Genomic DNA, 23,890 nt, shown 5'->3' on the forward strand with positions numbered 1-23,890 from the left:
GCATGCAATGCTCAAAGTGAGACACTTGTGAGTCAAGTGTCTCACAGACTCCAGACATCTCAAACAGCAGTTTATTTAATCAATTGATATAGGCATGTAGCTATACAGACAGGCTAAGTGAAGCCAGTTCTTTTCCAAATCACGTATCTTTACTTTTCATTTAAACAATTTAACATATTGCATCATCTGGAGATGTCGTTTCCTGCATTCCTCTCTGTTCCAATTTCATTTAAAAAAACTCTGAAATAATGCGACTCAAAGTTCTCTGGGCTGCAGATTATAGTAATAAAGGAATATTACATTAATTAGAGACAAATGATATCACTTCTTATATTTTAAATAATTTCTCAGGAAATAAGATGATGCTGAGGAAAGGTGACCCCTGTTTCAAAATACATCAAAACAAGTTAATGCCAAATTCATTAACCTAAGGGATGGATTTACTTAGTCAGTTCTGTTTGCTTGCACTTTTAAATCCAGGCCTACAAATCTCTACTTTTGGATAATGTTTTGGGACTGAAGGTGCAGTGATTCAGTCTGCATACTCTGCTAAGCAGGCTGGAGCCAGGTAGGGATCTAACAAAAGTCACTGAGATTATCCTGTGCAAACCGATCTGGAGAGACATTGACTTATCACCTCCCTGGTAACCTATGCAGTATCTTGGGTCTTGGCCAGAATTCCCATCCCACTCCCAATTAAATCAGTGATGAATTTCCCAGTGTCTTCCCAAGAAGCCAGTCCAGCTTTTAAAGCTGCCCTCACATGGCAACACTCCAGGTAGGACGCTCTGATCTTCCTTCCCAACACATCTGCTTCCACATTGTTCAGGAAAATATACTGCACAACCCTGTGCCTGCAGTCACGAATCTGACCTGAAAGCTCCTGAGGTGCTGCCTCAGGAGAAAGTGCCTTTCTTTTTCCTTCTGGTTGCTTAATTTATTACCTATTACATTTGCACATAAACAAACATTTCACATTCAAATCAGGAAAACTGAACCATATACTGAAACATCTGGTACTTTATATATTGAAAATGAACAGTGAAACTGAATACAGAAAAACTGGAGACTCCTCTAGAAAAAGTAAGATCTCACAGTGAGGTAAAACTTTCCAACTTCACCTGGGCAGAATCTAGGGCAAAATTTGTGCAGTAGATAAAGTTCCTGTACTGGGATTGCATCTAGTGGGTGTTAAGCTGAAGTCCAGCAAACTTTTGCATCCCTGAATAGTTATCCAAACTAAGGGCTTCTCCCAGGAACCAGTAACACATGGAAGCTATAAAAAGTGGACTGTATATTTTACTGGCTAGTTCCTTTCAAGTATTTCTTGGGCATTTCCCCACCAAATGGTAGGAATGAATTCACCAGAAAATGTCAAATAAAAAGTAGTATCAAATGTCGCCCAGCATTTGGTATGACTGTGGAATTTAGGACAACCATCATATTTCGGGCATGGTTTTTGATCATGGCTTTGCTTCTAGCTGGTAACACCTCAGTAAACTATGGACCTTTGCTCTTTTGCTATTTAACACGGGTGAACGACCCTATGCGGATCACTGATTCTTTTTGCGTTTTCAATATTTTGACTTTTCACATCACACCAGCAGGATGCACCACAGAAGGGAGTGGATAAAACGAAAAGAGACTCACCTCAGACCTGCGTCCCCTGTTGACATACACGCACACGGGGCTGAAGGCGCCGCTGCCGCAGACGTACAGGTGTGTGCGGTTGTACGACTGTATCACACGCACAAAGTTTCCACAGCCATGCTGCAGGAAGTACAGAGAGCAATAATTTCACACTGGCAAATGTTACTAGACGTTGGGAACTCCAGGGAAGAGACGTGACTTATAATTTTCATAGTGTCATGAAAACAGCTACTGAGTTTGTTAGTCTCTGGATTTGAACAGCTGCAGATTCTCTTTCTTTTCATGCCATTTTGCCTAGTCTGGGAACTGGGCACTGATAAGGCACTACAGAGGAGTTATAGAGGAGTGCGTGTAACTTTCCTGCTTCCACGCAGCAAACCAATTTTCATTCACAGATTTCTCTGTACCTTGCATGAGAAGAAGCAGGACTTCTGCAGGAAAACAAGAAGTAACCTTAGGAAGTTTCCTTAAGGACACCTCTGAAACAGTCAGAGGTTCCCCCTAATCTGTTCATCATAGATGGAGATTATTGAAAAGCAAAGCAAGCCCAAATCTCAGATCCCGTTATTTGTATAAATCTTTTCTTTCCAAAACTTTAAAAGGAAGTTTGCAGGGAATTGTTGTTTCATATTAAAGACCTACAGTAACATCTTCAAATCAGCATGAAAACTAGAACAGAACGTTAAAGACCACATAGTTTCACACCATCAGATTTATAGTTTTCTCCTTCCAGCATACCTCTTTCTTCTCTTCCTCTTTTATTTTTAACTGTGATCAACTGTTAACATATTATAGGTTGAAAACAGATTTTTTTTTTCTGGATATTTTTTTCTTACTGAGATCCTGGAACGACTTTCATATTCAATCATCAAAGACAGTGAGAATTGTGTGAGTTCTACGAGCACAAGATTGGAAACTGTGTCATCAGTCAGCTTCATGAAAATCAGTAGAATTAATCCTTGTTTAGCAGACTGCACTGGTTTATTTACATTTAGAGGCATTCACATTTTTGGTACAGCAGGAACCGATACCACACTACAGCATCTGAAAGCTGGTGCTCAACCGAGGTCTTCAGACTGCAGACGGTGGGTACCACCCGCCCTCAAAGTCTGTTCCAGGGGCAAGCAGCCAGCCAGAGCACTTCCCCACTCCAAAGAGCAGCTCACCAGGCTGTTGAGCATCACCCAGGACATATCTGGAAAAGTACTATTACCTGGTTTGATTAGTGACAACAAAAAAATCCCGAGAAAGTGGACACTGCATATCTTTTCCCATCTGTCAAAGTCTGAAGGTGCATTCTGTTTACACTGCCTGCCTCTCCAGAATTTCACTTTATAGATAGGCTTGCAAAGCATTTCGAAAGCAAAACAAACACTTTCATTTTGCTTTGGCTGCACTCAAGGTGCTCTTACTTTATTGCCAAGTACGTAATTTGTGTATATGTGTGCATGTGGGTTATAACTTACTGTAGGATCTTTGCCAGCCATTTTGCACTCTTCAACCTTGTTTGCTGATGCTGGCCAGGAAATCTGTAAGGAAAGAAGTATCATTCAAGTAGCATATTTTTCACATAATTTAAACAAAACATTTCACCGCCTAACTTACACTAATACTTTAATATTTGGATATCTTACACTTTCATTATAAGGAAAAAAAGAATTTTCACTGATACATGAAAATATTTTTGTCTTAGCATGCAGTAAACAAAATAAAGGTCCAGGTCTTTGGCTCTAAGTTTATTACATATTTTCAAGGCAAGTTAATCAAATTATTTAGATTTTCTCTTCTAAATAAGAGAGATTTTTCACCTTTATTGCCTAAATTACTATCTTTACTTTTTTACTTTTATTGAACTTTCAGAAATTATGCACATTAGAAACCAGAAGGCTAAAACTGTGCAACAAGGATTCTTGTAACAATTTTTTGATTTTAACATCGAAAGTTTGGATAGATTATGATATAACCTGCTTGAAATCTCAGGATTTCAAACTGATTTTATTCACACAGTTTTCCAACAGATATCTCAATGTCTGAATGTTTATCTGTTTTATAATCAAACTCTAAACATTTTGAGTTTCTTCCATTATTTATTTTGATTTTGAAATAGAAAAGACATCCATTAGAAATTTATCCCTAGAAATCTAGTAAGTGACAGAGCTTGATAACATTTAGCCTCAAGGTAACATAAACAACAGCATTGAAAGATCTCTGTTTATGTACCTATATACATACATATGTAGAATTGTGGATTTGAATGCATATATGGATTTCTATAGAGGTATAAGATCAGCAAAGTGAATCTGCCATAAAAATAAATAAACAACCAGAAGACTGTGTGGAATTACAAAGATTCATTCTGAGCCTAATACCGGGTGAACACATTCACTGCCAGAAAACTTTTTGTGTTTTTCCTTTCTGTTGACTTTTTTTATTTTTGTTTTTACAGGCTGTTGAAATGCCTCACAGCTTTATACTGCAGAAAATATTTCATGCAACAGAGGCCTTGCTATCAGAATTAAACTGGACCTGCCACAGGCAGGAGAGAGTGTGTCATGTGAGGGTACAGCTCCTCCCAAACAGGGGTGGCTGGATCACTGCGGAGATGGGACTTAGCAAAAAAGGTCACAGAAGCTATTTCAGATCAGAGAAGGCAGCCTCACTTCAGAAGGAGATTTTGGTACCATTAGAAGGAGGGAAGGATGCATTCACACCATTGAACGAGAGGCATTTAATTTAAATGTGTAAGTTAGAGTGAGCCTCCCCGGGCTCCCTGCACAATCAATTCAGGTAGACAGGCACATCCAGAGGGTGATTCAGAGCAAAGCCTAATTTAACTGTGCTCCATCACTCTCTGGCAGGGACCCTCTCTCTCCCCTGACACATTAAAAGCCTTGTTTCTCAAGGAAAGCATTTATCTTCCCTGCTGCAAGCTGGGTATCGCTGCTCCTCAATCCTTCTGAGGTACAGTAATAAAGCCCATAGATTAAAGGATTGGATGGATTTGGTGGAACAAGGCCTTTATGGTACTTTTTAAGGCAGTGTAGTAGCTCTGGTAGTCTAAAGATAGGCAAGACTAAGTCTGTAGAGAGGTAACAGCTTATCAGTCAAGCTTCTGGGCACACAAGTACTTCTGCAGGTCACCTATTTCGAAATCAGAAAAAAACCCAAATGAGGTGTCTCAGCTACCCAACTGAAGGGCAAGGGCTGACAACAGACATAACAAGAGACTGGAAAATAGTTCAGTGATTAGGCTCCAGAGTACAAAACAAAAATAAATGTAGTTGAAGATTAAAGGCAACTCTGTCCTTGTCTTTTTCCCTATGGCCTGAGAACGACAGTGTGTATCTTATTCTTACTTACAGGCTCCTTTTAACAGTGCATCTCTGAACTATCTTATCCTGGAGAGGAGTGGAAAGCATCAAACCATACAAATTTTCCTTATGAGGCCTGGCCAAGCTGAATGTTGCTTCAAAAGTAGTAAACAGGCCAGTTTTAAACAGTGTTGAAGGAACAGCTTCATCTGTGTTACACGTGAAACCAGGACTAACAGTTCAATAAGGTGTGGGCCTGGACTTTCATGCAAATTAATGAAATACATATTTTTTTGTCTTAAAAACAAAGGCATGTAATAAAGCAACCTCAGATTCTCAAAACAAAACTCGAACTTACACTGAGAGGGTCCTGGCTTATATTGTTAATATTCAAAGACAGAATATGATCTTTACTGCCCACGTAGATCCGATCCTGATCTTCATCCATTAATAATATCCGGTAATCCAGGGGACTGTGGGATATTCTGTGATATTCAGAGGTTTTAGTTTCTTGCAGCTCTGAAATAGTAAAGATAGTTACTTAACAAAGAGATTCAGTCGCCTTTCTTGCTTCTCAACTGCATTTCTTTCTAAATAAACACATCTTTGGACATAAAGGGGGGCAGTAAGAGAAGAAAAACCCTCATCAGACACTACCTAGTAATATAATGGTTGAGTTAAAACAAATTTTCTTTTCCCAATTTGAATATAATTCTTTTGTACATTAAGTAGATAGACACAGCTCATAAAAATCAGGCAATGCTATTATTCATTCATCTAATTAATTCATATTTTAATGGATATAATTATTTACAGCTTTGGCTTTTAAGGAAGATAACTTATTACATTAGTCAATGTGTTCAATACATTTTGAAGTTTATGACTGCAGAAAATCCACAAGATCAATGAAAACTACGCAAGAACAGTTTACTTTCTTTTCCTTACAGGGGGCTTCATTAAGAATAGGCTTTTATAATTTTCAAGGTCAAAGTTTATTTGGTTCATCATCATGCATGGCTTACTTAAAAATAAAACAAAACTATTCAGTCAAGCCTAAATGTGTTCATTTATTCAGTTGTTTGTTTATAGGCTTTGGACCAAACTACCAGAACTGTAGAACTAGCTCTACTTTTCAGTATAAAACTTTCTTCAATAAAGTGAAGTGAAAACATCCTTTGATCTCAGTAGTGCAGGATCAGGCCTGTTACAGGAATAGCATAAGCATCTGCAATATAAGTATTACTTGCTGCCCTCAAGAAAGATCAGCCTTCCTGTCTTTGCTTGGCCAATATATTTTGGCCCCACTCAGATTGTTTTACTTTGCAGTAATAACAGAAGGGATATTTCTCAAGAGCTGAGAATGGAAAAATAAAACCTTAATAATCGATTTGTCTTTATTAAAATATTTAACATATAATTATGTTTTCTTACTTCATGAACATTAGCATTGAATTGTGTTCCCTGTGACACTAAAAGGGTGGCAAATACACAGTACATATGAAAACGAAGCTCTGGTATAATGTTTATTCATAAACCTAAGAACTGAGTACACAGTTCTTAGCTGCAAACTTTGTCTGGGACAATATGGTTTGTCACTGTTCCTAAAGCTTAGGATTTTTAAAAGCAACATTTTTGCTCATTTGTTACCTGCAGAAAAGTAGATGTCTTATACAAATTTAGTCATCTAAAACTATTGTTATTTTGGAAAACAAAACTCTCAAAACAAATATTTCTGGATATGTGCTCTGTTTAAAAAAACAAAAAAGTGTGCTAAAAATGTGTTCCTAAGTATGCAGCTTCTGTAAAATCATATTTAGCTGAAAGTATAATTTTTTCTTTGAAAATTATTTGGAGAGTAATTTTTAAAAGGCAAAGCCTGAAGTCCTGGGATTCTATCAGATATCTAAAGATTGAAAGAATATTTACCAGAATATAATTTGCATTGATAAATATGATACATAGTTCCATTTAATTTTTATCATGATTGCTAAATAGTTTCATAGAAAGATGAAAACTATCCTCAGTTACTGAAAGATGTGCAACAGCTTTCAGGAGCTGAATTGCCTACATGCATTTATTTATGGTAATATTAAAAAAATACAAATAATATTTCTATTTCATATGTCCCTCAACAAAAGATAAACATACAATCAAGATTTACAATCTGTGCCTAAAAGTTTAAACTTAAACACTACCTGTTAAATATACATGAAAATTGTCCACAGTACTTTCAGAAGTCTTTCTTCAGTGCTTGAAAAATCAATTGTTTTATTTAATTTAAAAACATCCTCCTTGTAAGCTTTTAGCTAGGATTTTCAAAGGCACCTGGGACACTCACCAGGATAGTGCCATTAACACACAGTACCTTTGCCTGTTCTGAAATTCTCAGACTGACCTTTTACAACCAGCCTGAGAAGTCAGTGTTCATCCCTCTTCCTGGTGGCATTATTAACCTTACTACAACATTTGGCAGCTGTAAGGTGAAACTGAAGCTTCTCATAACTGCACATTTGATATTCTAGGAAAGCACAGATAAACTGGGAGAGTTTCCTGCCCAGCATAGGGTAGATGTGAGCACAATGACTGCACAAAATAATGTCCCTCCTTATCGCTTCAGTGACTGACAGGGGTGGACAGTGAAAACACTGTGATTGACATAAAAGATAATCATAATCATGACAATTGTTTTTAAGCAAGAGACAAAAACAGTGACAGATACTTGATTTCCATGACTTTCACTTATTAAAATCCATTATTTTCTTCAAATTGTAACTTTTTTGCAATGGTATTATTCTTTTTAAGGTTCCAGAAGGGTAATCTGTCTCCATCAAGCTGCTGATAAGCAGAACACCTTATTACACATTACTAGACTATGGAAACTCAATGCCATTCATAAGAGGAAGGAAAGCCATGAAAAAAAAAACTTTCATACAGATTTATTAGTTTTATTTCTTTTAGTGCTGAAGTTTACAGTTTATTAGACTCTTCAGGCTACTCAAGCAAGTGGCGAGGGAATTTATAACTAATCAAATTATCTTTTCATGTAACAAAATTTGCCACACAATCACCCAAGAAAATTTGATTTTGTAAAGATTTACTATTTGTGTGTTATTACTTGGAAAAAGCAGTGGGTGGAAAGGTGCTGTATAGTCTTCCACGTTCCATTCATCTCCAAGTTTTTGCTAAAAATCAAGTAAACGTTTACTGACATTCAGAGCAAATTCTGTTCCATACTTTGGGAATTAAGCCAAATGCTGAAAGCAATAAACCCTATATGGAGAATGATGATGTAGACACCTCTCTGAATATTAACAATTTTGTTTGACAATAAAGCAATATGCAAGTAACTTCCATCCTTAATGACAGAAGAATAATCTTTGTTCGTAATATTTTTCATCAGTCAGTGAATTTAGTTTTGCCTTTCCTCAGGGATAAAACCAAAACCAACTTGATCCCTAGTGTAAGAAATCTGATCTTGGAGGAGAGGTTATTTTAATGAAAAGATAAAAGCCTCAGTGAATTCTCTTTACAGAACCATGTGCATTATTGAACTGCATATTTTGGAGATCCTATTGACTGGGAATTTTCTCTGTACACAGTGGACAGCTTACTGAAAATTAGACAGTTTAACACCTACTTTAATTATCCTACTAATTCACCACAAAAAAAGCTAATGCAAATATTATTTTTAAAAAGTTATGTTCTCCCAGAAGAAATAACAAAATATTTCTGCAATATCTATTATTGACATCACAAAAGCCTTTGTAACACAAAACTCAATATGTTGGCCAGAACAAAACAAATTACAATTATTAGAGACTGGGAATCCAGGAAGGTGTAGTTATATCATACAGCCTATTATACACAAATTGTCCAATCTGCGTAAGGACATTTGAGCTAGATCCACTCATAAGTAGTCCTCCAAATGTCTTATTTAATGACTCAACATCAATCTTTCATCACTCCTTAATTCAAATTCAGTGGCATCACAATGTTGAAAACAGCATGACTCTCCTAGCCCAAGGAATATAATAATACCTAAGATGTAAGATAAAACCCTAATATAAGTTACTTCCCTGGTAGACATCTTATACTAATAAGGGTGTTTGATGCACACATTACTGAAATTTATGCATTTTTTAGCAGAAGTTTGCCAAAATATGATTATTTCCTATTTGCAGATTCACATAACCACTTATTACTGAAAGGTTCAAGATAACCAAGAATTATCTTTACCTTGCAGGGTTTCATAAGCTACAGCCTTGGTATGCAACCATCCCCAGCCCAAGTTCAAAGCAATGAGTTTATCCACTGATAAACTGTGGATAAACTGTGACACGTGAGAGGCTGCACGCAGTCATGCCTGCACTATGCCATCTCTGTATTTCCAGCCTAGCAAGGCTACTTTGAGAAAATCTAGGATCCTCTGTGCTAAAGTACAAGAAAAAATATGCTTTCCTCCTCTGTCCTGATGGCATAAGGATTCAGTCTCAGAAGGCTGTTTATAGGGAAGTTCAGAGAAGAAGCAGAGATTTGATGCATGTGCCTCAAAACCAAGCAGGGAGTAAAGCACAGCAATCCCTTCACACACAGCACCACAGTGAAGGGCATTAACACAGCTTTCTAGGAAGATGGGCTACTTCTCCCCAGGGAACCTCTGCTGCCCAAACTGGCATGGATTTTATGGAGCCTTAGTGATTTGGAAGTCAGCAATACAACAAATCATCTTTTATTTTACGTTCTCATGGGGCCTGGGGGGCACAAATGACACACCTTATGTACATCCAGCAGTAGGCTCAACAACATTAGCATCCAGTTATGGAGGCTGCAAGACTCTCTCAAGCCTCATTAAGCCTTGAGTTTGTGCCAACAAATATGCCAGCCAAATGTGAAACTGCAATGTAAAATCTCACCTTCTAGGAACTGGAATGAAACCCCAATTTTATTTTTCTTTCTTTTCCTTTTTTTTTTCTCCTAGAAATAAATACTTAGGTAGAACAATGTTTTTGCTTAAAGCATCAGATGGAAATGGTCCCCTTTTACTCACAGGTCACGTTTAAGCAGTCAAAAAAGTAATTTGGTCATATAAACTTAGACAGTGTACATAACATTACTAGCGTTGAATGAAAAGTGTGAGTGGAATCTGAGGTATCTGCAAAGTTATGAAAAATAATTAAAAAAAAAAACTTCAGCCAAAAGAAAAGGTCTGGGTTTTTTTCAGTTTAAATATTTTCTTTTCTACTTTGTATTGATTAACTTCCCTGTTTTGTAACTTATTAGTAGAAACGACTGGAAAAGATCTAGTTAAAAGGTATCAGATTTCATAAGAACCTGATTTTAATTATTGTTTTCTTGCCCTTACTTCTAATTTTTCAGTAAAAAGACAATGAAGAAATAAATGTATTATTTTTTTTAGTTTACATAGTGCTTGTGGAATTAGTGTGCTGTTTATAATATTGCTTTCCATGTCTGAGGGTACAATAGGCATACTTTTGAATTTTATGTATGTAAAGAGAACAAGTAAAGTCTGAGTATTTCTTTTCAAAACTTCGGAATGAGTCACTTTTGCACTGTCAATATTTCTTTTCTTTGAAGAAACATATATTGATTCCTTCTACTCAAGGGGGTGAGCCAAGAGAGCTGCTAAAGCATTTTGTCACTGCTCATGCAGCGTTCAAACTAAAACCCACCCCTCAGCCACTCTCAAGTGAAGCTGATTATAAATGGGTAGACAGTCATTTGGCCAAAGAGCCATAAGCAGCCAGATGTGCTACTAGTCAGTCCCTTGTGTGCCTTAACCACACAGGACCCAAAAAAGCTCACATGGACCTTTGACCTTTATCTCTTTATCTCTTCTTCATGCATGAGGGTCTTTGCTCTTTTCTTCAATGCTGTTACAATGAAATCTGGCTTTTTGCATAGGAGGGTAATGGGTTTATAAGGAGTGGAAATCACAGATGTGCACACTTGCTTGCTTCTGAATCTGACTGAAAGGGGTTTAATTGCATTTTTATTAAAAAAAAAAAGAGCTAGTGAGAGGGAAGAAAATAGATTTACAAGTGCTCATAAAATCACAAGCTAACTAATTAACAAGATCTTTTGGAGGATAGAGAGGAAGAGAGTTCAGACAGTACAGGCTGAAACAGGAACGCTTTTTGCCCAAAGTTAAAATGTATAATCTGCTAGAAGGAAACTTAATTGCTGTATTTGGAATGAGAATAAATAACAAGGAAATGTCAATGATATCTAAATATGATCTGTTTTAAATATACACCTTGAATACTTGTGGGTGTATTTGCTTAATGAGTTGAAAGTGGAATTTAAACATTACTGGACTGAGATAGTGCAGTCTGTTATAAAGAGAAATCAGAGCACCAAGGTGAAGTCCTTGGAGAATCAGGCCCAGAGGTGACTTTAGCATGTCTGAAGAACAATCTGTCACCTTGAGCAGCTCAACATAAATGTTAGGACCAGTAAAACACTCAATAGCTCTTTGTGAAGGGGACCATGTGTTGATAGAAAAAGACATCCCAGTTAACAGTTGACCTTAAGCAGAGCATTCACATATGTCAGTAGATGATTCTTTTTTTTACAATTTGCAAGACACACAGAAGTCCTAAAATCCTGGTAACTCACAGACTTAAAAAAGATCACAATGCAGTATTAACTGCTTTTAATGTTGGGCCGTTTTAAAAGTTGTACTGAAAGGGGAATCACTCATAACAGAGTGCTGTTTTATTAAAATTTACCAAAAACTACGAGGGAATTTTTCATCTTTGATTTAGTACTTTGAAGAATGAAGGAGGGGCAGATCCTCTGAGGTGTGGGCAGCTGCCAGTGTTGTGCAGAAGGAATGTGCTTTCTAAGCAAAGGCAAACACACCAGAAGAGAGACACTTACTTGTGTGTGGCAAAATGTATTAACATGACTCTGTGGCACACTTATGAACCCAACATACCCGACAAAGTTACATGCATTTTTACTGAAGCTTTACATTGTGAAGAACAGATATTATTTTTTTTAACTTATGTAGATATTGTTGTGATGAAACACCACATTCCACAACAGAAGACCCACTCCAAAACGAAGAGGAAAAACGTTTTTCAAACTGCAGTTGCACAGCTATCCTAAGTCTTGCCAAATATTCCACTATTGAGATTCCTTCATTGAGCATTACGCAAGACCACCCACACCCTGCAGCCATCCAGTCTCACTAGGCTGTAGACTCATTGAGTCATAATTTTCAGATTATTCCTCCATTTACCTTGCTGTAAACCTGGAATAACTCCTCTAAAGTCAGTATAGGTATTTCAATAAAAACATTGAAAAGTGGGCTTTTTATTTTTTAACAAGTACTGTGCAGTTATAATTTTATATAAATGCAATTTGTATGTTTTATATCAGAATATGTTACAAATACTGCCATTCTACAGAACTTTCCAGAAGGTATCTGATTCTTCAAATATTACCTTGTTCTTTTCTGCCCATTATTATCCCGTCCAGGCTTTGTTCTCATTTCTGGTCCCAAACTGAAAGGGACAACTTTGGCAAGCATAAGGACAGGCCAACTGGGTTTAAGATTACTGCAGCTGAGTTAGCCATTCAGATGGGAGCCAGTCTTCTCTGAGCTTTGTGTACAAAAAGCTTGTGTATAACAGCTCTGCAGAACACAAAGTGCTCTCCAAGAGCTGTAAGCTACATACTTCCAAGTCTGCACAGTTACACAGAGTTTACTCTTTTGTTTCTGTCCGAGAGCTATGGAGAGAGGGTCCTTGCCATACTGTCAAAGGCTGCAGAAGCTCAGTTTGGGTGCACTCAGTGGCTTTGCCACTGGCACTAGGGATGTTTTTGTTTTCCAGGTGCAGGAGTGAGAAGCTTTCAATTGCCAAGTATGACATTATTTTTGAGACAGAGTAAGAAACAAAAGCCACACCCATGGAGAAGTTAGATAAATTCCACATAATTTTACTTCTTTTGGGAGAAGTATATATTTTCATAGTAATCTCTTGTGTTTTTTCTCTTCCTCTTTTTCTCCAGTGGACCACCAATCACATCACTGGAGGAACGGCTGTGATTCCTCCTGCGATGCTCAGGCACACAGAGAAATGTTCCAAGTAGCTATCAGACCAACTGGCCAGCTGAAGCCCTGACTGTATGCAGACACCAGAACTCTTTGATCCAAATTTACATAGAGATATGAGAAATGGAAGAAAGTAAATTATTGTAATTGTCTGCCTGAAAAATGAATTAAGACTGAAGCTCGTGCTATTCTCCAAGTTAGAAGTGGGCAGCAACATGTGACTTGGGAGCTGTTCTCCCAAGTCATTCATCTTTATCCCATTTGTCACTAGTGGGTTGGCCACTGGGAGGAGAACAAGGTCTGAGGGGACTTCTTAGTTTTGCATCTCATTCAGGCTATTGTTTTTGTGATAAAAGCAAACCTTTTAATGCTTAGATTTAAGTGCCTGACTACTCCCCACAAACGGATGGGACAGATTATGTCAGCTCAGATGTTTTTGAATATTGGGGAGCGAGAGAGAGGAGCAGAGAGAGTGTAAGGTTGAGTGAAATGTAGGTTGTTTTATTGATAGAATTGTTTTTCTTTGCAAGTTTACCTTTCTGTTTCAGTGTAAGCACTTACTTTGCAGATTTACTGAGGGAGCCTGCAGACAGTGAAGATATAATCTGCCTTTTGCAAAACTGACAGAGGCAGCTACTCCCTAAATGTGCAGTTCATTGATGTACCAGCAACTGTGCCTCTGAATTGTAGTGAACTATTAAATGTTGTGGAATGATCAACACCTTAAATAATGAAAGTATGATAGTAGTCTCTTAACTTCTTTTCAGACTGGAAAAGCTCTTTACATCAACTCACACGCAGTCTTTTTTTCTCTGAGCATATTGTCACTAAGCTGCCAAATTACTCGTGTTACCACAGCTAATAAAAACCCATTGAGAAAACACAGCTCAAAACCTGAAATATTTCATTATGGTTTCTTTAATAAAGTAAGAGCCCACTTCACTGTGGCGAGGCAGAGGAACCCTTTTCATTATATTCCTTTTTCTCCTTCAAAGAGTAACCTCCCCAGAGATACAGATAATCTCTGTATATCTACAATTGGCATTATTGCCCTTGCTGCAGTAATCCTCACCTTTATTGATATTACCAACTGTACTGCAACTCTAGCCATGTCACTTTATCCACAGATCTCCTTAAAACATATTGTTCCTATCTTCTCCAGTCACTTCTCACCCCTACTCAGTATAAAAAAAGGCAACTTAGTATATGCAGGCATGGTTACAGTTTCATTATTATTATTATCAATTTAATCAAATTAGGATTAGCTATCAGGCAAACATCAGACATAAAGAGATCAAGCTAAATCCCAGTGCTTAGTTTTCATTCATTCTTCATTAAAATGATGTAAAATTTACCCAGTTATGAGCTGAAGAATGCTTGGAGGGCAGTATTTCACATTCAAAAGAATTTCAGTAATAATTTCAATGGACTACTGAATTAAATGGTGGTATTTTTATACACTGACAATTTTGAACACAGAGGGATGCTTATAAAAACAGCCATGTTGTCCGTAGCAAAACCAAGGAAACAATATATGGGATGGTGGGTACCTCATACAAATAGGTAAACCACTGCTTCCTTTTTTAGTGTGTTTTCCTGTTTCCTCAGTATGTCGATGGTATGCATATACCTGGTGTCTGTATACTCATGTCTATATATCAGATAAACATCTCTGTATACCAGCTCTAGATAGTTAGCAAGCTCTGCTTTACATCTGGGAAGGATAAAAGAAAGAGCTATTCTCACTCCACTATGTGAGAAAACAAAGCAGCTGGAGGTCAACAAATGGCATCCCCCCCTCAGTGAACCTTCAATGAACCCCTAGTCCAACATGATGCCAGAAGGTCATTCTATTGGAGATAACAAACTTTACCAAAAGCGACAGCCATGCTTGATTCCACAGTGGCTTCACAACTGGATTTATCCAAACCTTCTATTGTAATTTCTATTTGTAGAAATATTAGAATAACAGAAAACTTCTCCACAATATTCTTCATTCCTTTGCCTATATTTCTTTGTTGGTCTGTATGGTTAAATTACTCCTTGTAGCCTAATTTGAGCTCTTTTATTAAATTTTATTTTGCATCTGAGAGGCCACCCAGCCTTTTGCACTGACAGGAAGCAAGCTGCTTTCTGGACGTGGGTGTTTGGGATGCTTTCTGAAGCCAAGGAAAGTTTGGTTTGGGAGAAAAGCAAAGGTCAAGCCTATCCTTAAATGTTTTCCTGCTGGTTCTTTTTTTTCCTTGAAATACATTTTTCTGGTATATTAAATACATTCACGCCCATCAGAGGAATAGCCATGTGGTTTCATCAGATTGCACATTAATTTTTATTTATTTTTTTTCAAATTACTGTTATGACGCAACCTGCTTCATTGAATACAGGGTTTGGCCACGTCCCCCAGAGGACTTCAGTGGTTGGACACAACTGGAAATTATTAATTTCCTCATCAGTGTTCTCTGTTTGTGCTGAACACCGAGGACTGTTATGAGTACTTTCAATATTAAATTAATTAAGACTTAGGGGTTTTTTGATGTCAGCTTCAAAAATAAAATATTTCCAAGCATGTATGCAGTGAAAAGTATTTTGCTTAAGCTTATTTATCTGCAGATTTGGAAGCTGGAAGTGGGTCTGTCACTGTTAGGTGTCATTTATGAGATGTGTCTGTCCCAGTGCTCCAGCCCCATGAGCAGACATGCTCAGTGGGCAGCAGGCTTGCTGTTTAAACACACAGAACACACCCGTATTTCACTCTTTTTTGCACCATGAAGACTGACACAAAGAGTGAATTTAGGAGCACATTCCAGAGCTGCATGCTACCATCAATCTTCAAGTGATCACCAGCTGGTATTTGGGTGCACAATAAAAGTCATGTTCAGAGGGCTGAGCTTAGCCTGGTGGATTAGAGTCCCCTCAACTCTAAATCCTATTCTGCTGGTATTTTACTTTTTGACTTTAAACACGTCACATAAACTCACTGACTTACATATGTGAAGTGAAGGTAACAGTTTGGTATTTATTTGACCGGGTTGATTTTTGGGTTGCACTTGGTAATGTACAAAAAAGCCTTTGAAATGAAAATGAAATAGCTGGAGGAAGTTATTTCAAATGTATTTCACATGCAAAAAGAGATTTTTTGTTTGTTTGTTTGTTTTAAGTCCAGACACTTCAGACTTAATAAGCTCAGCCAGAACTCTGAGATAACTTTTATGCTCTTCTGTTTAGATTTCATTTGAATGGGAAGCCATTAAAGTAAATAAACCTTCTGCAGTCACTCACTCCATGTTTAAACTAGACTTGCCATATTTATTTGGCAGGATGACCATTTAGTATTTGATCAAAAGAAGAGGAAAAAAGCATAAGAACTCCCTCTTTTGCATTTAGGCAGATAGAAAAAAAATTAGATAAAACTTTTTGTTTATATTCAACTTTCAGTTATGAAACATCTCATGATTACAACACTATCTCTTTCTGATAATGGTAGCTCTAACAGGAGTGAGCTATTAGTTTATTTGGATATGCTGAAAATTAGCAAAGGAAAAAAAAGAAGACAAATCATTGCTTCCAGGAAAAAGGTAGAAGAGTCAAGATGAGTAACTACTACTATGTGGACCTCCTAGAGGTTCAGTATAGAAATAGAAGCTTCAAGGAAGGAAGAACTCAATCAGCAAACCTGAAGGGTATTTAGATTCCTGACAGATTAAAATTGGCACACTGCAGGTATAGGATAGGAAGTGGCAATAGGATAGAAATCAACCACAGTCAACCACTTATCTCTGTAGCAAACTACTAATTGCAGCAGAGAATAATGCAAGTGCTCTCAGTACATAACACTGTGTCCTCGATACTTAAACAAAAATTGAAATAATTTAAAGGCAAAAATCATAGAGTGTGTCCTTTGTGTATGCCCTGTACTTATATTCTGGAAGCACAAGCAAAATAATACAGCTATTCATTTAAAGTGCAATGTACAAATACATAGAACAAAGGAGATTTGTTTCATGATCAGAACAGGGAACTATACATCAGAACTCCTGGGCACTTGCTCTCTGACCTTGAACAAATCTCTCACCCTCCATTTATGTCAATTTAACCATCTGCTATATGTTTACAGCAACACTTACCTGTCTTTCAGAATTACTATCGAGTTCAGTTAATGTATGTTTGTTAGAAAAAAAAACAAATTAAATTTTTATGTTCAAGGTAGTATTCTAATTCATGTTCCTGCTAACCATTTAGGCTTATTGCATAATACATTTAAATCATTCAATTTTACAGGTACATATGCTTTAGTGTTTCTGTGTCATATAAAGTAATGCTGCTTAATGCACAATCCGTTTCAGCTCCATTAAATAGATAATGTCATTAATTCTATTGCAGTAGAAAGGAAATATCTACCATATGATTGTCACAAAGCAAATAGAGACAGTTCTGAATAGCTTTTAATCAGAATTTGTTTACTAAAGGCATGTTAACTTCAGCAGATTTACCCATGAGGAAGAATGCCAAACAGTGACCTTTTGAACTCAACTTGAATGAAAAATATTTTCAACAGGTTTAAGTCTTTTTAGCTGGTGTTTATTAGATAGGGCTTTCAGTATTATATAAGACATATTTTGACTAGTTTCCTTAAATAGCTTCACCATCACAGCATTTCATAGTATTCTTTTATCTTTATATTTTTACAAACTTTTTATCAGTTATAAAAACTAATAGTGATTGCAATAACTTCCAACTAGCTGCTCCTCTTGCTTGGCTCTGCTTGCTATTCCATTCTGGGTTCCTGGGTAGTTTACTGGTACTGAAAGTTCCTAGAAGAAGGAGTCTCTTGCATCAGATACATATTTAGTGTAGAATAAATAACTTCATCTTAATTTTATGTATTTTGGTGGCAATCTATTATAAAGCCTAAATATTATCCACTGAAAATATTACAATCTAGTGATAGCTACCTTTCTCATTTGTGCTACAAAGGTTATCAAATCTACTCTTGCTATGTGAATATCATCACCCTGAGAATGACACGACTTCACACCATGTCAGTTGACTCTGACCAGGTGTCTGGTGACCTGATTTTCCACTGCATTGCTCTGAATGTTCAACTCTCAACACCAATAAAACCAACAGAGAACCACTGGCATAAAATATAGTAATTGAAGCATTAGGAATCATATCTCAGCTCTTCAAACAACGGTCAGGAATTAAGTCTCCAAATTTATCACATTTACCAGTTGGCTGCTGGTACAATTTCAAAAATTGTTAAAATTTGAGCTCAGGGTGAGAAATGACCTAGAAGTTCAGATACTTGGGCCCTAGTCCTGGTGTTATAAACTAAGCTAGAGCACAGACAATCATTTTCAGAAGTGTCATTCTCAGCTCTGCAATACGGGTCAGACTCTCCTGATACAGCAACACTAAGGTAGAACTAAGGGGAGCACAAGTATGCAGCTACTTGCAAGAATATTTCAGGCATTATTATGTCTTTTTTCACAACTATCACAGACCATCTGGTGAAGGCTGGTAAGGCCTGACCATGCATATGAGAGTCCCCGAAGAATTTAGGCAGAGAAATGATTTTGTTCTGCCTGCCAATACACCTTAGGCAGTCACCTCCTTTGCCAACCCAATGAAAAGAGAAACTGTGAGAAAACTGTGCAGGGCATACCCAGTAGTACAGTCTTCATCAGTGCAAATATCTGAATATGAGCTTGGCTGGATTTTCTTGAATTAGTATTCTGAATTTAGGCTCTTATTTCCCACCTAGAAGTCAGTTTAGGTGCATAACTGGTATATTAAATTCCTGGTTATACTTCCTTGTCATACTGAACTTCCCCTACTCTAGCTTTGGTCATGTCACAACTACTGTCATCTCTTCTACGGTTAAACTCTGTACAGCAATGCCACTTCATGTTCCAAAATAGGTCCTCCAAAAGAATTCACCAACACCTGTTGATTTCATAACAAAGGAAACATGTTGGAGTCTGGGGAAATATACTGTCCATTTTGTACTTCATTCTGCTTCACATGTGCCACAAGAAAAATGATCATGCAGATACAACAGTGTAGCTCAGAAGTCTAATTCCTGAGCCTAGTCACAGGAGGCAGAGTGGACTTGTCAGTGCCTATTGATGGCCTGTTCCTTTATCATGTCAAATCAGTGCACGGTAGTCCAGCAATAGAACGACGTAGAAAAAATGATTAATGATTTACAACTTGTAAGACAAAGAACACACAAAGAAGTCCATTCGTCAGTGTTCCTCATACTGAATGAAATGGTCACAAATCCTGCACTACCAGAAAATAGATCACCTTCTTCAGGCTTAAAACATGACTAGATGAGGATGACAGTATATTTTAGCTTTGGGCATGAAAGAAAGGAAACCTTAACAATCGACAACTATTCTGGGGAGAAAAATTCTGCTGAAGGAGGGAAAAATAAAGTAATTGTTTTCAGTGTTTTCTGCAATAAAGAACAGTAACACAAGAATCTAACTCATCCAAACTGATATAATTTTTTCCATTGTTACTGATTTTAACCTTATTCTTAAGGTTCCTGTTTTGTTTTCTTTTGTTTTCCTCTAATTATTAGAAAAAAAGCCTGAATGGTTAACTCAGGCTAGGTATCTGACATTTACATGATAACACAAGAATTTCTTGAATATGATGAATTTGAATTTCTTCAATATGATAAAAATACAACTTTGCCTCACCTGGTACCTCAGGGGACAAGTGTAACAATAGCAATAAAAATCCAATAATCTGAAAACAGTTATTTAATGGTTTTGGGTTTTTGTTTCAATGCCAGACTTTGGGTCAATGAAATAAAAAGGATCTAATTCTTTGTAATTATATTGAACTCAAATTTAATCGTATAAAAAACCTCCAAGCAAGACAAAAATCACACAGACTTCAGTGTGACAAATTAATTTGCTGGAGTTATCATCTTAGAAAGCAAGTGACACATGAGGAGAGGGAGGAAGGAAAGACAATGAAATATCTGCAATGTGAATATATTTGCATAAATTTCCTGATAATATTAAATACCACCTAATATCCCCCTGCCCCTCACACACTAGGCCAAAGCAAATCTGCAGTATTTCTCCTTAAAACACTATTCATAGAAGCAATCAGAAGGTGACTTTTCATAGATGCCAAAAATTGATCACATGAATAATGTCTGCAGGTTTGTTAGGCTGCATGTTCAGATCAGTTCTCCTTCAGCTCTGCTTCCCTTTCTCCAGCTCACTTATAAGGCAAAGGACTATCTTTTCAGCTGGTATGAACTTGTGCATATCAATGAGGTGACACATAGCCTAGGCCCAATGTTAACTATAGTAAGCTTTCAAACATTGGTCAACATTTTTTTTTTCAAAATTTTAAATGCTGCTGCTAAAAGACAATTTTTTTTCTGTACCTTGGCCCCCAAATTACTGATACCCTGCAAAAATTCTGCTACATGTAGCTGACACCAAAAATCGATTCAGTTGTTCACATAGAGCATTTCAAATATCTTGCAAGGTTATTTATAACTATTGTATGATTTTAATTAAAATAAGACCTATCAATTACATTAATTAATAATGTTAGGGTGTGGATGCATGCGTAACAAGGGAGTATAGGGTGCAATTTGTTTGAACTGTTTTCTCTGCTGTAATGAAACTGTTACTCAGGAAATATTAGTACTTGGCTAGATTTAATTGAACAAAGGAAACTATGTCAATAGCCTTGGGAAAAACATTCTAATCAGAAATGAACAAGTATTTAAAGAAGCTTGCCTCTGTACCGAAGAAAAAATAAGTATATAAAAGGCATAAAATAACTGCTGATGATTAGCATATGTGAACATTAAAAACATGCATTACCAGTTTGGAATAGATAAAATATTAAAATATTCACAGAATCTTGTCTCTTCTGCTCTATGTCAGGGTAAAAAGCACTGAATTATTGTGGGTGTGTATGTCAGAATATCCCACTGTGATAAGGGACATGTTATTTCTGATTCCATTTCATGACATGGGAGACGATGCTCTTACATCTTTTGTCTCAGTTTGTGAATTCATTAAATCAACACATTTTTCCTATGTCTTGTCTCTAATATTATAGTGAGTAGTTTTTGAAAGTCAATTAGCTTGTAGCTAGCATCAATCAGGTTCTCCTTACTGAAAAAACACATATTTCTGGTGACAAGCACCTTTTAGATTAACTTGAGCTCTACTGGTCAGCTGCAGAACTGTAGGTGCATTATTTCATTTGTCTATTTCTCCTTCTAGTTTTGGTTTGTCTTGTTTATTTAGATTATAAACTTCTCAAGATTGGGCCACAGACCAGCTTCTGAATGCCTGTGGAGAAGGGCTGGGGTGGCCTATTACATAATTTCAGTTAATTGCAATATCAATGCAAAAAAAAAAGTTTTATAGTGGCTTAAATACTTTGGAAGTAGGTACATACAAGCACCTGGGTTTTTTAATTAGTTTTTAAACAGTGCTTTTGGCTGAAAGATTTTAGGTCCCCAGTTTGAATTTTGAACAGAGACAGAGCAATATTTTTACTGGAAACTTTCTATCAGGTTGCCTCCTGTCTGCTCCACTCTGTTAAGAGGTCCAGGGTAAATATGTTATCATTCCTATTGAGTCACTCAACCACATTAACAACCCAAACCACAGCCAAACCCTCTGTGGCCATTAGGGTTACAAGTAACCTAAGCATCATCTTCTGGAGCAAATCGACAGGCAAGAAAAACACAGGAAAATGACATGTAACAAGTGACTTTGAATATTAAACAAGGCAGGTTAGTAGAAAGTCAAAAATATTTTGTATGGCAGCACAAACCACAGGCTCAAAGTCAGGATTGCCACTAAGTTACAACAGACTTGCAAATGTTCTAGGAGGAGGAAAAGCAAGGGCATTCTTTCAAAAACCAATGGCTCCATCACCCTTTCTGACTCAGTGAAACATAAGCCATTAAGAGGGGCTCAGGAGGTCCATTTTAAGAATTCCAAGTTATCTGAAGGTTACATGGCTTGCACCAGTCTTTCTTTTCTATTCATAAAGTCAAATCCCAAAGAGGTGTGAGTTTGTACATAAGCTGATCTGGCAGGCTGCACGAAGTCATAGTCTGCTGCAGCCATCTGAAGTACAGAATTTAGGAGCCCAGTTTGTAGAAGCTTTGTATATTCTCACTGAGAGGGAAAATTCAGCGGGTTAAAGAGAGCAGGGAAATAGCTTAGATTCTCCAAAGCTCCATTTGAAGGAGTCTGGCTTGATTTATTGAGGTGAAATGGGACCTAAAGGGATGAGGCTCTAACTCCAATTTACAAATAGTTCTCAGTTTGCTTGATCTGCATAAGGGCCTACCTGATGCTGAAAATTCCCCATGAAAACTCAGAATGGGTGGAAGACATAACTCCTTGAATAAAACATCATGGGCATTTTTCAAAACACCAGGCCCATAGGTCAGTGGTTATGCATTTTTTCTTGCAAGTATTTGAAAATGCTGCAAGGTGATGCATGTCTTTTACAGGAATCATTAGCAATACAAACGTAATTTCAATTAATAAAACTTCCATCTTCCTTTTATGCCCTTCCAAAGAGATGAATCACTTTGAGAGCTAATCCAGCCTCTGCAGATCTTTACCCCTGTGCTCACATCTTTTGCAATCAACCAAATTCACAAGATTCCACTGAAGGACTGTTGGCTGTATTTTTAGTAGGATGAGGTTAAAGGACTGAAATAAACCAGGATCTTCTAAAGAATTCAAAAAGTGTACAAGAAGAAAACTAGGGCAGTTTTTAATCTGCTGCAGTTGTAACATAGTCTACTCTAGAAAAATATTAAGCATTTAGAATTTCACTGAAAACATACAAGAATTTCCACTAGGACTTGTCAAGAATGCAAGTTAAGCATCTTTAATGCTCTGTTGGACCAGTTTTTAATTTTGGGTAAAAAAGAAAGTGAAGAAAGATAATCACTTATCAGGCAAAAGAGAAAAAATAAGCAAGGAAATTAAAATATTGGGTTAGTTATAACAAATGGCAATAGTTAGTTCAATCTTTTAAAATACACAGCAGTGTCTTACTGAAAGACAGCAAGCTAAATTTTACCTGGAAGTTGTAAATAAACACTAGGTTGCCACAATAATGTATTGCTATTCCAGCAGAGGAAATAATCAAGAAATAAGAGAGTTATGGAAAAGAAACCCACCAAACCAAAAGGAGAGCGAGAAGAGAATACCACCCTAGAAATAGGATTGTCAGTGCAGCTGAAAATTGGTTTGCACACAGTTTTCTTCCTCTTGGCTCAATGCAATCTTGCCTAGATACATTTAAGAAAAGCCATTCTCAGGAGTCCCTCTGGGTTAAGGATACAAAGAGGGATTGTGGAAGGACACTCCTCATAAATCAAAGATGCTAATGTATCTATCCAGTAATTTATTTGTCAGCATCAATTTACTTCAGATTCGAAGCAAAATTGCAATTCTGTGCAACTGAAACATACAGCAGAACACAAACATCTGTCAGAAACAGTGGTACCTTTGTAAACAAGTCAAAGAAGAAAAATGAGAAACAAAAAGAGTGAAAGTGACCTGACAAAAGTCACCCAAGACCACAACTGCGAGGGGCACTTCCTGCCAAGGCCCACTTTCATGTCCTATAAGATCAAGGGTGGCAACTTGGCCTTTCCTTCTGCAAAGGGAGAAATCATTTGGGAACAGTCATCCCTAAGAAGACTGTATGAGGCAGAGCCAGGATCCCTTCTCAGAGCTCCAGTGCAAGTTGGCTCCTCTGAAGCCTTTCCAATGGCCTTGGAGGACCGAGTGAGCTGGCTGTGTACTTCCATGAGTAGGAGATA

At 37.1% G+C, this 23,890-nt stretch overlaps 1 protein-coding gene across 2 annotated transcripts in view; it reads right to left on the bottom strand.

Annotated features, from left to right (window-relative positions):
* SEMA3C (semaphorin 3C) overlaps nt 1–23,890 on the bottom strand; it is a 111,785-nt gene that overhangs the window by 40,835 nt on the left and 47,060 nt on the right. For both annotated transcript variants that reach the window (XM_018068107.2, XM_018068108.1), the window contains exons 3-5: nt 5,320–5,480; nt 3,117–3,179; nt 1,651–1,770 (exon numbers count right to left, since the gene is read on the bottom strand). In XM_018068107.2, the coding sequence (XP_017923596.1) occupies nt 1,651–1,770; nt 3,117–3,179; nt 5,320–5,480 (344 nt within the window). The remainder of the gene's footprint in view (nt 1–1,650; nt 1,771–3,116; nt 3,180–5,319; nt 5,481–23,890) is intronic.

The sequence above is a fragment of the Manacus vitellinus genome, unplaced genomic scaffold (genome assembly GCF_001715985.3).
Source record: "Manacus vitellinus isolate BGI_N305 unplaced genomic scaffold, ASM171598v3 scaffold_13_pilon, whole genome shotgun sequence".
NCBI classification, from domain to species: Eukaryota; Metazoa; Chordata; class Aves; order Passeriformes; family Pipridae; genus Manacus; species Manacus vitellinus.